Source organism: Balaenoptera borealis (assembly GCF_965194805.1).
Source record: "Balaenoptera borealis genome assembly, chromosome: 3".
Lineage (NCBI taxonomy): Eukaryota > Metazoa > Chordata > Mammalia > Artiodactyla > Balaenopteridae > Balaenoptera > Balaenoptera borealis.
The window spans coordinates 49,583,117-49,599,303 of NC_138866.1; the positions used below are offsets into that span (position 1 = coordinate 49,583,117).

The 16,187-nt window shown below is 34.9% G+C and overlaps 1 protein-coding gene across 4 annotated transcripts in view; it reads left to right on the forward strand.

Moving 5' to 3' along the window:
- SOS2 (SOS Ras/Rho guanine nucleotide exchange factor 2) overlaps positions 1-16,187 on the forward strand; it is a 100,007-nt gene that overhangs the window by 53,606 nt on the left and 30,214 nt on the right. For all 4 annotated transcript variants that reach the window (XM_082384801.1, XM_082384803.1, XM_082384802.1 and 1 more), the window contains 4 exons: positions 11,586-11,713; positions 12,227-12,882; positions 12,979-13,060; positions 14,471-14,593. In XM_082384801.1, coding sequence (XP_082240927.1) covers positions 11,586-11,713; positions 12,227-12,882; positions 12,979-13,060; positions 14,471-14,593 — 989 coding nt within the window. The remainder of the gene's footprint in view (positions 1-11,585; positions 11,714-12,226; positions 12,883-12,978; positions 13,061-14,470; positions 14,594-16,187) is intronic.

A 16,187-nucleotide genomic window follows, 5' to 3' on the forward strand; every position in this document is an offset into this window, starting at 1 on the left:
GTTAATATACGATATTTGTTTTTCTCTTTTTGACTTCGCTCTGTATGACAGACTCTAGATGCATCCACGTCTCTACAAATGACCCAATTTCATTTCTTTTTATGGCTGAGTAATATGCCATTGTATATATGTACCACATCTTCTTTATGCATTCGTCTGTAGATGGGCATTTAGGTTGCTTCCATGACCTGGCTATTGTAAATAGTGCTGCAATGAACATTGGGGTGCATGTGTCTTTTTGAATTACGGTTTTCTCTGGGTATATGCCCAGTAGTGGGATTGCTGGGTCATATGGTAATTCTATTCTTAGTTCTTTAAGAAACCTCCATACTGTTCTCCATAGTGGCTGTATCAATTTACATTCCCACCAACAGTGCAAGAGGGTTCCCTTTTCCCCACACCCTCTCCAGCATTTGCTGTTTGTAGATTTTCTGATGATGGCCATTCTAACAGGTGTGAGGTGATACCTCATTGTAGTTTTGATTTGCATTTCTCTAATAATTAGTGATGTTGAGCAGCTTTTCATGTGCTTCTTGGCCATCTGTATGTCTTCTATGGAGAAATGTCTATTTAGGTCTCCTGCCCATTTTTGGATTGGGTTGTTTGTTTTTTTAATATTGAGCTGCATGAGCTGTTTATATATTTTGGAGATTAATCCTTCGTCTGATGATTCATTTGCAAATATTTTCTCCCATTCTGATGGTTGTCTTTTCGTCTTGTTTATGGTTTCCTTTGCTGTGCAAAAGCTTTTAAGTTTCATTAGGTGCCATTTGTTTATTGTTGTTTTTATTTCCATTACTCTAGGAGGTGGTTCAAAAAAGATCTTGCTGTGATTTATGTCAAAGAGTGTTCTCCTTGTGTTTTCCTCTAAGAGTCTTATAGTGTCTGACCTTATATTTAGGTCTTTAATCCATTTTGAGTTTATTTTTGTGTATGGTGTTAGGGAGTGTTCTCATTTCATTCTTTTACATGTAGCTGCCCAGTTTTCCCAGCACCACTTATTGAAGAGACTGGTTTTTCTCCACTGTATATCCTTGTTTTCATAGATTAGTTGACCATAGGTGCGTGTTTGTGTTTTTTACGTTTTTTTCTCTGTAATTGATTTCTAATCTCACAGTGTTGTGGTCAGAAAAGATGCTTGGTATGATTTCAGTTTTCTTAAATTTGCTGAGGCTTGATTTGTGACCCACAATGTGATCTATCCTTGAGAATGTTCCATGCACACTTGAGAAGAAAGTGTAATCTGCTGTTTTTGGATGGAATGTCCTATAAACATCAATTAAATCTATCTGGTCTATTGTGTCATTTAAAGCTTGTGTTTCCTTATTAATTTTCTGTTTGGATGATGTGTCCTTTGGTGTAAGTGAGGTGTTAAAGTCCCCCACTATTATTGTGTTACTGTCGATTTCCTCTTTTAGAGCTGTTAGCAGTTGCCTTATGTATTGAGGTACTCCTATGTTGGGTGCATATATATTTATAATTGCTATATCTTCTTCTTGGGTTGATCCCTTGATCATTACGTAGTGTTCTTCCTTGTCTCTTGTAACATTCTTTATTTTAAAGTCTATTTTATCTGATATGAGTATTGCTACTCCAGCTTTCTTTTGATTTCCATTTGCATGGAATATCTTTTTCCATCCCCTCACTTTCAGTCTGTATGTGTCCCTAGGTCTGAAGTGGGTCTCTTGTAGACAGCTTATATATGGGTGTTGTTTTTGTATCCATTCAGAAAGCCTGTGTCTTTTGGTGTGAGCATTTAATCCATTCACATTAAAGGTAATTATCGATATGTATGTTCCTATTACCATTTTCTTAATTTTGGGGGGTTTGTTTTTGTAGGTCCTTTTCTTCTCTTGTGTTTCCCACTTAGAGAAGTTCCTTTAGCATTTGTTGTAGAGCTGGTTTGGTGGTGCTGAATTCTCTTAGCTTTTGCTTGTCTGTAAAGCTTTTGATTTCTCCATCGAATCTGAATGAGATCCTTGCCGGGTAGAGTAATCTTGGTTGTAGTTTCCTCCCTTTCATCACTTTAAGTATATCATGCCACTCCCTTCTAGCTTGTAGAGTTTCTGCTGAGAAATCAACTGTTAACCTTATGGGAGTTCCCTTGTATGTTATTTGTCATTTTTCCCTTGCTGCTTTCAATAATTTTTCTTTCTCTTTAATTTTTGCCACTTTGATTACTATGTGTCTCGGCGTGTTTCTCCTTGGGTTTATCCTTTATGGGACTCTCTGCACTTCCTGGACTTGGGTGGCTATTTCCTTTCCCATGTTAGGGAAGTTTTCGACTATAATCTCTTCAGATATTTTCTCGGGTCCTTTCTCTCTCTCTTCTCCTTCTGGGACCCCTATAATGCCAATGTTGTTGCGTTTAATGTTGTCTCAGAGGTCTCTTAGGCTGTCTTCATTTCTTTTCATTCTTTTTTCTTTATCTTTTCCGCAGCAGTGAATTCCACCATTCTGTCTTCCAGGTCACTTATCCGTTCTTCTGCCTCAGTTATTCTGCTATTGATTCCTTCTAGTGCATTTTTCATTTCAGTTATTGTACTGTTCATCTCTGTTTGTTCTTTAATTCTTCTAGGTCTTTGTTAAACATTTCTTGCATCTTCTCGATCTTTGCCTCCATTCTTTTTCCGAGGTCCTGGATCATCTTCACTATCATTATTCTGAATTCTTTTTCTGGAAGATTGCTTCTCTCCATTTCATTTAGTTGTTTCTCTGGGGTTTTATCTTGTTCCTTCATCTGGTACATAGCCCTCTGCCTTTTCATCTTGTCTGTCTTTCTGTGAACGTGGATTTTGTTCCGCAGGCTGCAGGATTGTAGTTCTTGCTTCTGCTGTCTGCCCTCTGGTGGATGAGGCTATCTAAGAGGCTTGTGGAAGTTTCCTGATGGGAGGGACTGGGGGATGGTAGAGCTGGCTGTTGCTCTGGTGGGCAGAGCTCAGTAAAACTTTAATCCGCTTGTCTGCTGATGGGTAGGGCTGGGTCCCCTCCCTGTTGGTTGTTTGGCCTGAGGCAACCCAACACTGGAGCCTACCCGGGCTCTTTGGTGGGTCTAATGGCAGACTCTGGGAGGGCTCATGCCAAGGAGTACTTCCCAGAACTTCTGCTGCCAGTGTTCTTGTCCCTTGGTGAGCCACAGTTGCCCCCTGCCTCTGCAAGAGACCCTCCAACACTAGCAGGTAGGTCTGGTTCAGTCTTCAGTGGGGTTACTGCTCCTTCCCCTGGGTCCCGATGCGCACACTACTTTGTGCGTGCCCTCCAAGAGTGGAGTCTCTGTTTCCCCCAGTCCTGCCGAAGTCCTGCAATCAAATCCTGCTAGCCTTCAAAGTCTGATTCTCTAGGAATTCCTCCTCCCGTTGCCAAGCCCCCAGGTTGGGAAGCCTGACATGTGGCTCAGAACCTTTACTCCAGTGGGTGGACTTCTCTGGTATAAGTGTTCTCCAGTTTGTGAGTCACCCACCCAGCAGTTATGGGATTTGATTTTATTGTGATAGCGCCCCTCCTACCGTCTCATTGTGGCTTCTCCTTTGTCTTTGGATGTGGGGTATCTTTTTTGGTGAGTTCCAGTGTCTTCCTGTCATGATTGTTCAGCAGTTAGTTGTGATTCCGGTGTTCTCGAAAGAGGGAGTGAGAGCATGTCCTTCTACTCCACCATCTTGAACCAATCTCCCTATACTTTTTTAAAAAGACTTGCTTTAAAATTATTTGATTTGAGTTTTCATATAAATATTTTTTATACTCTTATTTCTTTAACTTATATAGTAATTAAATTACATAATTACAGCATAAGCACAAGTGTCATACATATTTAGAAACATGTACTACTGATTCTTGGTAAATATATGACTCAATTAGTGGGATCAGAAGGACCTAGGTATTCTAGAGAGTGACCCACTTATTTATAGCATTATTGTCCTGTGGGAATCAGTCTGTATGTTATACAGTGGGAATGATCCATAGTCAGAAATACATTCATGTGAGTTGTACATTTAGTGCATTTCTCACACTGTCACATTTTACTTCCAGTCAGTTCAAAGTAGTATAAGTGAAGACACGTTCTTATCATTTTTCATTGCCTAGAGTAAAAAAAATAGAGATATATACATGGTTAAAGGCACTGAAAATTTTGGCATTTCTTTCTCAATTTTTGAGGCTTGGGGTGAGGAGAGTGAGGGTGATGAGTGGAAAGAATACCTGCAAACATCCTTAGATGGTACCCAGCTTAAAGGGCTGTGTTTAAATTTATGCTCCATATTTTGTTAGGAGGGCTACACTGGAAATTTCACTTATGTTTCCTTAATTACAGTTTTGTTACATGGGCAATATTAAGGTTGCTAATTAGTCATGTTTTATGAGTTATATCAATTTCCATGTATGTACATATATTTATGTATGTTAATTTATGTATGTATATTAAATTATTATATATGCATAGGCACTTATATTACACTTATACTGTTTAAACACAAAGTTTTTAGAATACAATATATCAGGCACTCTGGTTATATGTTAAAATACATCTCAATATGAATTAACTTACTGTTTTCCCAAATAGAAAAGCCTATGAAAAATGTAAGTGAATAATTGAATAGTTCCCAAAACTTTAAATTGCAGAGGAGTGTCTTGAGTGCTATATTGGGAGTGTTGGTGAATAAAGGATGCAATGGTAATGGTATATGACAAAAAAAAAAAAAAAAGAAAAATACATTTAACATCACAATGATGCTGTATACATGCGCGTGCACACACACAAGAAACAAAAAGTTTTTTGAAACACTACTTAGCATTTCATGCAATATATTCATGCACTATATTCTGTTCTATTCTGTTTCTTTCATTTTAAAAAAAAGGATTCGTTCATGTCATAATTCAATAGATTATGACATGCATTTTGAAAAACACAAAATAAGGACTAATTCTAGACAGAAGCAGAGAGGATTATCACATGGTCAGATTAGAAACTACTTTTTACTTTTATATCTGTTCTGACTGTGATACTGTTCCTTTTAATAACATTTTGTTTTTAATTGTGGTAAAGCATAACATGAAATTTACCATCTTAACCATTTTAAGTGTACAGTTCAGTAGAGTTAAGTATATTTCTGTACAGCCAGTGTCGGACACTTGGGTTGCTTCTACTTTTTGGCTATTGTAAATAATACTGCTACAGATATCGGTGAACAAATATGTCCTCGAGACTCTGCTTTCAATTCTTTTGGATGTATACCCAGAAGTGGAATTGCTGGAGCATAGGGTAATTCTATTTTTAATTTTTTGAGGAAGCACTGTACAATATTTCATAGCAGCTTTATACCATTTTATATTCCCACCAACAGTACATGCGTGTTCCAATTTCTCCATATCCTTGCCAGCACTTGTTATTTTCAGTTTTTTTGTTTTTTGATAGTAGCCATCCTAATGGATGTGAGGTGGTAGCTCATTGTGGTTTTGACTTGCATTTCCCTATTAGTGACAGTGAGCATCTTTTCATTTGCTTGTTGGCCATTCGTATATCTTCTTTGGAGTAATGTCTATTCAAGTCTTTTGCCCATTTTTAATTTGGGTTGTTTGTATTTTTGTGGTTGTATTATAGGAGTTCTTTATGTATTCTGAATATTAGTACCTTATCAGATCTGTCATTTGTAAATACTCTCTCATTCTGTTGATTGCCTTTTTGTGATACTGTTTGGGCTCAAGTACTCATCCAAAGGAAATTTCATTTCATGTTGAACTTACTTTGGGAGGGGAACCTATAAAAGAAGGCTTGTGGGCTTCCCTGGTAGCGCAGCGGTTGAGAATCTGCCTGCCAATGCAGGGGACACGGGTTCGAGCCCTGGTCTGGGAAGATCCCACATGCCGCGGAGCAACTAGGCCCGTGAGCCACGACTACTGAGCCTGCGTGTTTGGAGCTTGTGCTCCGCAATAAGAGAGGCCGCGACAGTGAGAGGCCCGCGCACCGCGATGAAGAGTGGCCCCCACTTGCCGCAACTAGAGAAAGCCCTCACACAGAAACGAAGACCCAATACAGCCAAAAATAAATATAAATAAAAAAAATAAAAATTAAAAAAAAAAAAAAGAAGGCTCGAACCAGTGTGACTTAAGGCTGTCATATTCTTTTGGGAATAGAAAACGCAGTCCTGGAGCAGTTTTAAGCCAGTTTTAATTTGAAATATCTGCCTCAGTCATATACCAAGGGAGATTTATTTGAGGACATAGTATTTAAATATTATTTGAGTTTTATTTCCCAGAATCAGAGTTTATGATAAGCAAGATAGAAAAACAACTACATAATGAGAAATTATGGGATATCATATATAGTTTTCCTGAAATTATTTTACAGTATGTTGTTGGATTATTATTTTTTAAAATCTTTGTTTGCTTGTTTATTTATTTATTTTTGGCTGTGTTGGGTCTTCGTTGCTGCGCGTGGGCTTTCTCTAGATGCGGCGAGCAGGGGCTACTCTTCGTTGCGGTGCGCGGCCTTCTCATTGCGGTGGCTTCTCTTGTTGCGGAGCACCGGCTCTAAGCGCACGGGCTTCAGTAGTTGTGGCTCATGGGCTTAGTTGCTCCGCAGCATGTGGGATCTTCCTGGACCAGGGCACGAACCCAGCGGATTCTTAACCACTGCGCCACCAGGGAAGTCCTAGATTATTATTATTTATAGCAATACTTTAAAGTTCATTTTATAGGTAATACGTTTCTTATTTTGGCCTTTTCCAATTTAAGCCCCTCTGGGGTTAATCATAAACTACTTTCATTTTCTTTATTTTTCTCAGATAAGTTTTAGATTTTTTCCTTAATATATATTTCAATCCTTATGTAAGAGGAAAAAGAAATAACAAATTCATTTCCTGATTTATAAGTATCTTTATAATATACTTCTTACATTCTAAGAAAAAAATATGTGTTTATCCTTCTGTTACTAAGAACATACTGACTCTCACTTAGGAACTGATTTATTCAAAGCTAAGTAATATTCTTTTACTCTCCAACTCTGGTCATTCTCTGGAAATTTAGTAATGGAAAGAATAAAAATTCTCCTCTCAAGAGAACTTAATCCATCTTAATTTAGTTTAAAGCTTAACAGGAAGACCTATTATTAATGACTTTAATGAGGTTCATTGGGAAAGGTAAGCCAATATTTCAATGAGACAATTGAAATTGTTTCTTTAGTAATACTTTTTTTTAACCTTTTACTTTGAAAAACATAGAAAAAAAGTTACAAAAATGGTATAGTGAACTCCCTTCATCTAGATTTGCTAATTGTTAACATTATGTAACAATTACTCTGTCAGTTTCTTTGCATTCCTGTGTGTGCTTATGTGTGTAAATGTATTTATAACATCAAGAACTTGAGATAATGTCTATTGAAAGAAATGTTCTGACTCTTGAAGAAAACGATGAGGAATATTTTACTGCATAATATTTACTCTTTCAGTACTGAAACATCACTCAAGGACATCTAAAGGAAGAAAATACACATTTTAAAAAAATCACATAAAGAAAAGTGATAGGTTTTAATGAGCTGAATTTCCCACCAAATTACTAAAATTCTATTTTTATGAAAATCTAGAGAGAAGTTTATTACTATCAAAAGAGAATTGATCACATATATTATTTCACATCTAAACTGAATTCCCAGAATAATGAATTAGAGACAAATTCATAATTTATTATAATTTCCCTTGTTTTAGGCACACATGTCTATAACAGATACAGCATTTTATAGAAATTCAAGAGAAGCATGGTAAGTATTTCAGTGAAGTCTCATAGAGTTAAGAAAAAACTTACGTGAAGTGTAAAATCTTGGGCAGGATACACATATACACAGCTAAGGAGAATAATGATTATCAGGTAAGCAAGGAATATATTCTTCAGTCAAATTCATAAGGTACTACACATTAATGAAAGATCACTTCCACTTTATTACTTAGTTTAAGTATATATTGCAAGGGCATTTATTCTCTTTGACCTCTTTTCCAAAGCACACTTACTTCATTTTATTTCTTAAACTGTGTAATTACCCAGTTTGTTTTTAAGATAGAGGGGATCCCCTTTAACTTGCGTTCACCAGATTTTGTCATAGTTCAGTATTTTGCGTAATTGTGTTTTGTGTCATTGGAGAGAGGCAGTGTAGTAGTATGGCAAAAAGCCTGGACCCTGGAGTCAGAGTTCCTGTGTTTGAATATAGACTCTGCCACTCATCTTGGGTGTCTCAGTTTCTTCATCTGTGACATGTGTATAATAATAGTACCTATCTTACAGAGTTGTAACAGACATTAAATAAGCTAATGCATAAAAGAGCATGCAAAGAATAAGAGCTTAATAAATGCTCATTGTCGTTATTTGTCTGAACACTTAACAAAATTATAAGTACTTATACAACAGTCACTCTTTCTGATTACCCTATTGGGTACCTACCATTTGTGGGTACTGTACTAAAAATGAATAAAATATATCCCCAAGCTTTAAGGAGTTCATGGTTTAGTAAAGAAGATGAACATCAGACAAATAATTACAATGTAGTAAGTGCCTAATAGAAGTAGTTCTGTGGGATTACTGAGTCAGGAGTAACTAACCTCTGTCTAGGAAAGTTAGAAAAAAATTTATATGAGTGTTGGGTATGCAGAGGTTTATCCTACTGTTCTGGTGTGTTGGTGTTATTTAATTGGGGGAGCCATAAAAGGCATATGCTGAGGAACTACTACAGATTAAAAGAGACAGTAGAAACATGATAGCTAAGTACACACTGACTGGATCCTGTATTGGGGGGAAATTGTACTAAAGGACAGGATTGGGACATTAACTAAATTGGATATGCACTGTAAATTAGATTACAGAACATTACTAATGTTAAATTTCCTGAAGTTGATCACTATACGGTAAAAGAATTTTTGTTCTAAGACACATTGCTGAAATATCAAAGGAGTAAAGGGGAATAACACTATTTGAGAGTAGTTTGTGATATATTTGAATTTTCCTATATTCCAAAAAGAATCTCAGAACCATTTAGCAATGGTTCACCTTCCTCAGCAAGGAAATGAGAGGACTGTATCACGAACTACTCTCAGATAGTTCAGGGGGAAAATGCACATACACTCACACACAGAATGATGAAGCCTGTGTGGCAAAGTGTTAAAAACTGGTGACTCAGGGCTTCCCTGGTGGCACAGTGGTTAAGAGTCCGCCTGCCAATGCAGGGGACATGGGTTTGAGCCCTGGTCCGGGAAGATCCCACAGGCCGTGGAGCAAATAAGCCCGTGTGCCACAACTACTGAGCCTGCGCTCTAGAGCCCACGTGCCACAACTACTGAGCCCACGTGCTGCAACTACTGAAGCCCGCACGCCTAGAGCCCGTGCTCCACAACAAGAGAAGCGACCGCAATGAGAAGCCCGCGCACTGCAAGGAAGAGTAGCCCCCGCTCGCCACAACTAGAGAAAGCCCGCGCGCAGCAAAGAAGACCCAACGCAGCCAAAAATAAATTTATTAAAAAAAAAAAACTGGTGACTCAAGAGTATACAGCAGTTACTTGTATTATTTTTATAACTTTTCTACAAATATGATATTTCAAAAGAAAAAACTTAAGGGGGGAGAAAAAAGGAAAGAGCTTCATAGGGAGGAGGCATTTGAACTGTATCATAGAGGCTGAATTCACCAGGTAGGTAAGGAGGAGCAGAGGCAGATAGGTAGAAAGCGGTAGCAGTGTGAAAGAGCATGACTTAACTTGCAAGGCAGTTCAGTGTGGTAATTTCCATGTCACTGTAAGAATGCATTCTTTCAAACATCTATAGAGAATTAGCTTGGATATTCATTAGTCTGATGTTTGTTGAATCTCACTGCCAAAAATTCAAGAAACGTTTAGCAAATTATTGGACTACGTTTATGCCAAAGAAAGCCATTGTTTTGTATACTTGTATCACCAAGAAATCATCGTGAAGTTTTGTTTCTCTTTGACAGCCTGTAATTCTTCATGGATATTTAGAAATGACAAGGCCATTTATGTGGAAGAGTTTGATCAGACTTAAGACCAAGTAGACAGTAGAAATTTAGTATCCTCATACACCTAAATTGAAAAGCAGTTCTCATTTTGGTAGAATCTCGTTATTAGTGATAATTTGGAAATTTGGATCAACAAAAGCAATAAGAATAAAAAACCTGTACTTAAGCATTTTATATCATCAGTGTCCATATTTACTAGGGAAGTATTTTAGAGTGGAGCTGAAAAGAATCTTTTTGTAAGAAGTCTTTCAAACAGCAAAATAAGTGATTTGGTAGTAATTTTCACCTTCAGAAGTCAGGACGATCGAGTGCAGATCATTTTTCAAACTTCCTGTGGTTTTTTGTCTCTTTTTCCTTATCTTTTCAATTTTCTGTTTCTTAAATCTAGAGATGAAGGTTTTATTTCTGATGTTAGTCACTTAAATTATTTATATTGCAAATCTTTGATAGCAAGACTTCTATATGTATCTTGAAAAATATCAGATGGCTCTGTGCTCTATATAGAGAATAATTTTTTTTTTTTAGAGAATAATTTCTAGACGTATAAATGAAAGTTAATGGATCTAGTACTTAAACAGTATCCATTCAGTTCCTTGCTGAGGAAAGGGAACCATTGCTGAATGGTTTTCAGATTGTTCTTGGAATATAAGGAAAATTTGTCATAAAATTTCTAGTGAGGTAGTTTAAGATCATGAAATACACTTAAATTTTAAAAAATTTTCTGAAGCAATTGTAATTTTTCCATATTCTCATGTATTCTCACATAAATTTGTATTTGTATCTACATAATCTCTGTATAATGCTCCACTTTGAATTCTTCTGTCAAACAAATTAAAACACTGACACATCATGCAATCTGAATTATTTATTATAAGATGAATTGTCTTCCATTTTGAGACTGATCTATGGGAGAAGTTTTTGGTTAAGTGAAATAAAGCCAGAGTTGTTAGGATTAATAACACAATTTGTAATTATAAATCTTATTTTTAAGATTAGTAAGATAGGATATTAACTCATGGTTTCTTGATGTTTACTAGAATAGTTGAATTTTACGATGTAAAAAATATCAGTTGAATTTTTGTGTGATGCTGTTTGTAGGAAAGTTTATGGTAGATTGAATTGCTAAAGTTAGCATGCTCGATTGTGTTGTATAACAAAGATATGCAAGCTTTTAGAAATCTCTAAAACTTAAGAATTTAGTCATTAGAGAATGTGAAGCAATACGTGTTTATCTTTTCTCTGTTCATAGTTACTCATAAATAAAAGTAACTTGTAAGCTTCATGCTTTGCATATTTTAAACTATTTTGATATATCTGGAAAATGTCCAAATAGTTATCACAGTTGCTTTTTTTTTTTTTCTGATTGCAATGGTAGTAATATCTGTGTTATATTTACATATGTAGAAAAAGGGCTGGTTTGAAGGATCAGGAGGTATGCATAATTATATAAAATTATAGTTGTTTTTATTAAGTGTATTTAAAATTCTTTTGAGAGTTCATAATATTTGTTGCTGCTTCCTCTAATTATGAGAAAGGGAAAGAATTGACCAATGCAGGTTTAATTTTTCTTTTTGGTTTTTCTTAGCAATTGAAAGCATGTAGTGAAGAGCATGAAGACAGAGAATGTTTGAACCAAGCTATTACTGCTCTCATGAATCTCCAAGGTAGTATGGACCGAATTTACAAGCAGTATTCACCTAGACGCCGACCTGGGTAATTCCAAACTGTTGAAAATATGAATGCTTATGGAATACTTCTCTTATGTCTGATGTCTGGTTTTCTAAAGAAGTGTTGCTTACAGTGATAGTTGCATTCTTGAAAGTTATAGTTTTGTTTTACATTTTTCTTTTGTCCTTTAGTCTTTTAAAATTGGCATTGTCATATTGTTAAGATATATTTAATAAAATTTTTTAAAGATACCTTCAATAAGTTTTGTATCATTTATATAAGAAATTTAGTGTTATTTTCATTTTAATTCTTATGGCATTAAGAATGATATATAGAGCCTGTACTATTTCTCTTTCACAATGATGAAATTGAGGCATGTATTATTTAGTGGCGAAGTTAGAAGAGAGTAAATGCTGTGTGCAAAATCTAGTGTTTAGTTATTTAATATTTTTGTCACTTGATTTGAGGTAGTTCATACCTAAGGCAATTAAGGTTGCTTAGCCATTGAATAAGCTAAATTTATCTGGGTTTTTTTTGTTGTTGTTGCTGTTTTTTTAGGGATCCTGTTTGCCCTTTTTATAATCGTCAATTAAGAAGCAAGCACCTGGCTATTAAAAAAATGAATGAAATTCAGAAAAACATAGATGGATGGGAAGGCAAAGATATTGGACAGTGTTGTAATGAATTTATTATGGAAGGCCCATTGACAAGAATTGGTGCTAAACACGAACGGCATATTTTTCTCTTTGATGGCTTAATGATTAGCTGCAAACCCAATCATAGCCAGTCACGCCTTCCAGGACACAGTAGTGCAGAATACAGATTAAAAGAAAAATTTGTCATGAGGAAAATACAAATATGTGATAAAGAAGATACTTGCGAGTGCAAACATGCTTTTGAATTAGTATCCAAAGATGAAAACAGCATAATATTTGCTGCTAAGTCTGCTGAAGAGAAAAATAATTGGATGGCAGCACTTATTTCTCTTCATTATCGTAGTACTCTAGATCGAATGCTAGATTCAGTATTATTGAAGGAAGAAAATGAACAACCACTTAGATTACCGAGTCCTGAAGTGTATCGTTTTGTGGTAAAAGACTCTGAGGAAAACATTGTTTTTGAAGACAACTTGCAAAGTAGAAGTGGAATCCCCATTATTAAAGGAGGAACTGTGGTGAAATTAATTGAAAGGTTAACATATCACATGTATGCAGGTATGTAAGGAAGGAAGCCCTCCAAAATATGGTACTCTGAATTAATTAAACTGAATAAATTGAATATGCAACCTGTTTTATGCTCTACTTTTTCAGATCCTAATTTTGTTCGCACTTTTCTTACTACGTATCGTTCATTTTGTAAACCACAGGAATTGCTAAGCTTACTGATTGAACGGTAAGAAAAATATTTCACTTATATTTACATTTTTTAAAAAGTTAACTGTTTTGTACCTTGCAAAGTGCTAGGTATCTAGTATGTACTCAGGTAGTTTTTGAACATAATTTATTTGACATTAAATTTGCAGTATTACTATTCTCTTCAAGCAGCATACTTACTGAAATCGCTGTTTATAACAGATCTTTTCAGATCTTAGCAATATTTATAGTGGTAATCAGAGAGACCCATTTTTACAGGATAAAAAAACTATGAATTTTAATGAAATTTTTTCTATGCAATAAAACAGTACTTCGTTGAAAGAGACTTTTTACTTCTGAAACAAACTTTTTATTGTGGAAAATTTTTAAACATAAACAAGAGTAAATAGAATATAATAAACCCCATCTATCAATCATCCAACTTCAATAATTATCAACTCATGTTTCATCTGTTTCCGTACTGACTTGAACACCCTAATTCCAGGATTATTTTGAAGTAAATCCTTGGCAACATATTTCATCTGTAAATATTCCCATTTGGTATTTCTAAAAGATAAGTATCCTTATTAAAAGCATAATACAGTATCATTATTAGACCTGAAAAAATTAAAATTTCCTTATTATGATTAATTTTTTTAAATTAAGTTTTGGATTGACTTTTTTTTTTACTGAGTATGTTAGTGGTACTTTAAATGCTTTATAGGTTAAATTATAGTATCTGGACTTCAAAATAATTTTTGTTTTACATTTTCAAACTTACTGCCAGAATTTTATCTGGACCTCTATCATTATGTTGTTCCATGAAACTAAGTATAGCAGACTGAGTTAGTGTAATGTGCTATGAAGATTTACTTAGCTGCCTTTCCATGTCCAAAATAAGGAAAGCACATGTTAGACTTCTATTTTAGCTATATTTCCTATGGTTGGGGAAGGTTTTTTTTTTAACTTTGATTTATTTACCTTTTCCACTTAGTTACGTTTTTTTAAATAATATTTAAAGTTCAGTGTGGGACTTCTCTTTGGATTTATATTCATTTATTTTAGGAAATTTACGTTTACTTTCATTTTAATAAAATAAATATTAAGGACAGATTATTAGATAAGGTATCTCTGTTATGTTCTTTAAAGAGGTCATACTCTTTATAGATTCTTTCTTGGATCTTTTCCACTGACCTTTCCTATGTTGGTCAATGCTAGTTATTAAACTTTTTTTTGATAAAAGTAAGAATATAAGTACTTAGTACTATAGGCAAAGGGCAGTTTTTTGTAGTATGTAATACTTTAAGAGAAGTTTATCAGTAATTGCACTTTTCACATAAATGGTAGTAAAGAAGGTTGCTTAGTTAAAATATTTTTCTGCTGTATTTGAAATCTTTCTCATTTCTGTATGAACAACAAAAAATTTCTCTCATTTTGCTTTTCTTCTTAGATTTGAAATTCCAGAGCCAGAACCTACTGAAGCAGATAAATTGGCAGTAGAGAAAGGCGAGCAGCCAATCAGCGCAGACCTTAAAAGGTTTCGCAAGGAATACGTCCAACCAGTACAACTTAGGTTTGGCCTGAATATTATATTTTTTATGTGCCATTCAATTTTCAATATATAGTTAGCACAAAAATTTTTACCTCTTAATTCAGATGTAGGTATTATTAATTTCATAGCAGTTTAAGTTAAACTTCCAAAGTTCTTTTTATGTGAAGCTACTCTTAATTCCCTGAAGAAATTTAATTATTAAAATATACTGTGTTATATGCATCAGATATCTCTAGCATGTGATATGTTATGCTTACAGACCAGGGTACCTAATAAATAAAAATTATAAAATTTCATATGAATTTTGCCTACTGTCAATCCCCCCTCCCCTTTTTTTCTTCGTTGTCTCATTGTGATCATTTAGTAATTCTGGGCTTTTTTTTACCATTTATAATATTTATGAAAGTTCTAGTTCTTTCCGTACTCTTTCCCCACAAGATACATAGACATTTGTTACTTGTCTAAAAAGTGTCATTTCAATAATTTCTTTTTTTTCATGCTTTTTCTTTTTAAAAAAATTTTTACTGAAGTATAGTTGATGTACAGTCTTGTGTTAGTTTCAGGTGTACAACAAAGTGATTCAGTTTTTTATATATATATTTTTTCTTTTTTAGATTCTTTTCCATTATAGGTTATTACAAGATAGTTAGTATAGTTCCCTGTGCTATACAGTAGGTCCTTATTGGTTATCTGTTTAATAATTTCTAAAAATGTATTTGATAATAACATCTGCCGGTTGTTAGGTTACTCTGTGTGCCTAAGTGCTTTATCTTTTTTATCTCGTCCTCACAACACAATTACTATTTCCACTTTGTATAAGAGAAAATCGAAACTTAACAGGATAAAGTAATTTGAGATAGGTCAAATGAAGGGAGTGACAGGAGAGGACCCATATCTGACTTGCTAAGCCAGTGCTTCTTTGTTTCAGTGTTCACTGAGCATTGAAAATTGGAAGCTCGTTTGATTAGGCTTATTTATAGTCCAAGTGAAAAACCAAAGTATTATCTACCTTTTTCCATGGGAAAACTGAGATATCTTATTAATTGTATATGATCTAAATATTGTTTCTTTCCCTGTAAGTGTTAAGTTTCCTTGATTAATGTTAACGAATAAATTGACATTTTGAAACTGAGTGTATTAACTGCTTATTTTCCAGGGTAATTGCCACAAATAAATGCAGTTTTAGAGGAATGATAGTGCTCCCAACTGTATGTCTCTCAGCCAAAACTTTTAATATGTCATTCTTTGTATAAGAAGATGAGATTATTTACCCCTGAACAATAAAGAAGTAATTAATTTTTTTCTACTAGCTGTGATGCATTTGTACTAATCCACACTCAAATTAAGCCCCTTGACATGAGGCACACATTTATGAGGTTGCTATATTAGAGCAGAATATAATATTAGACTCTCAGTCATATATGTTCTTTAAGTATTTATTTCTGAGCATTTTCTGTGTTCTCAGCCCTGTACTTGTAACTATAGTGAATACAGAAATAGCATAGAGGGACTTCCCTGGTGGTGCAGTGGTTAAGACTCCATGCTACCATCGCAGGGGGCACAGGTTCGATCCCTGGTTTGGGAACTAAGATCCTGCATGCTGTGCAGCGCTGCC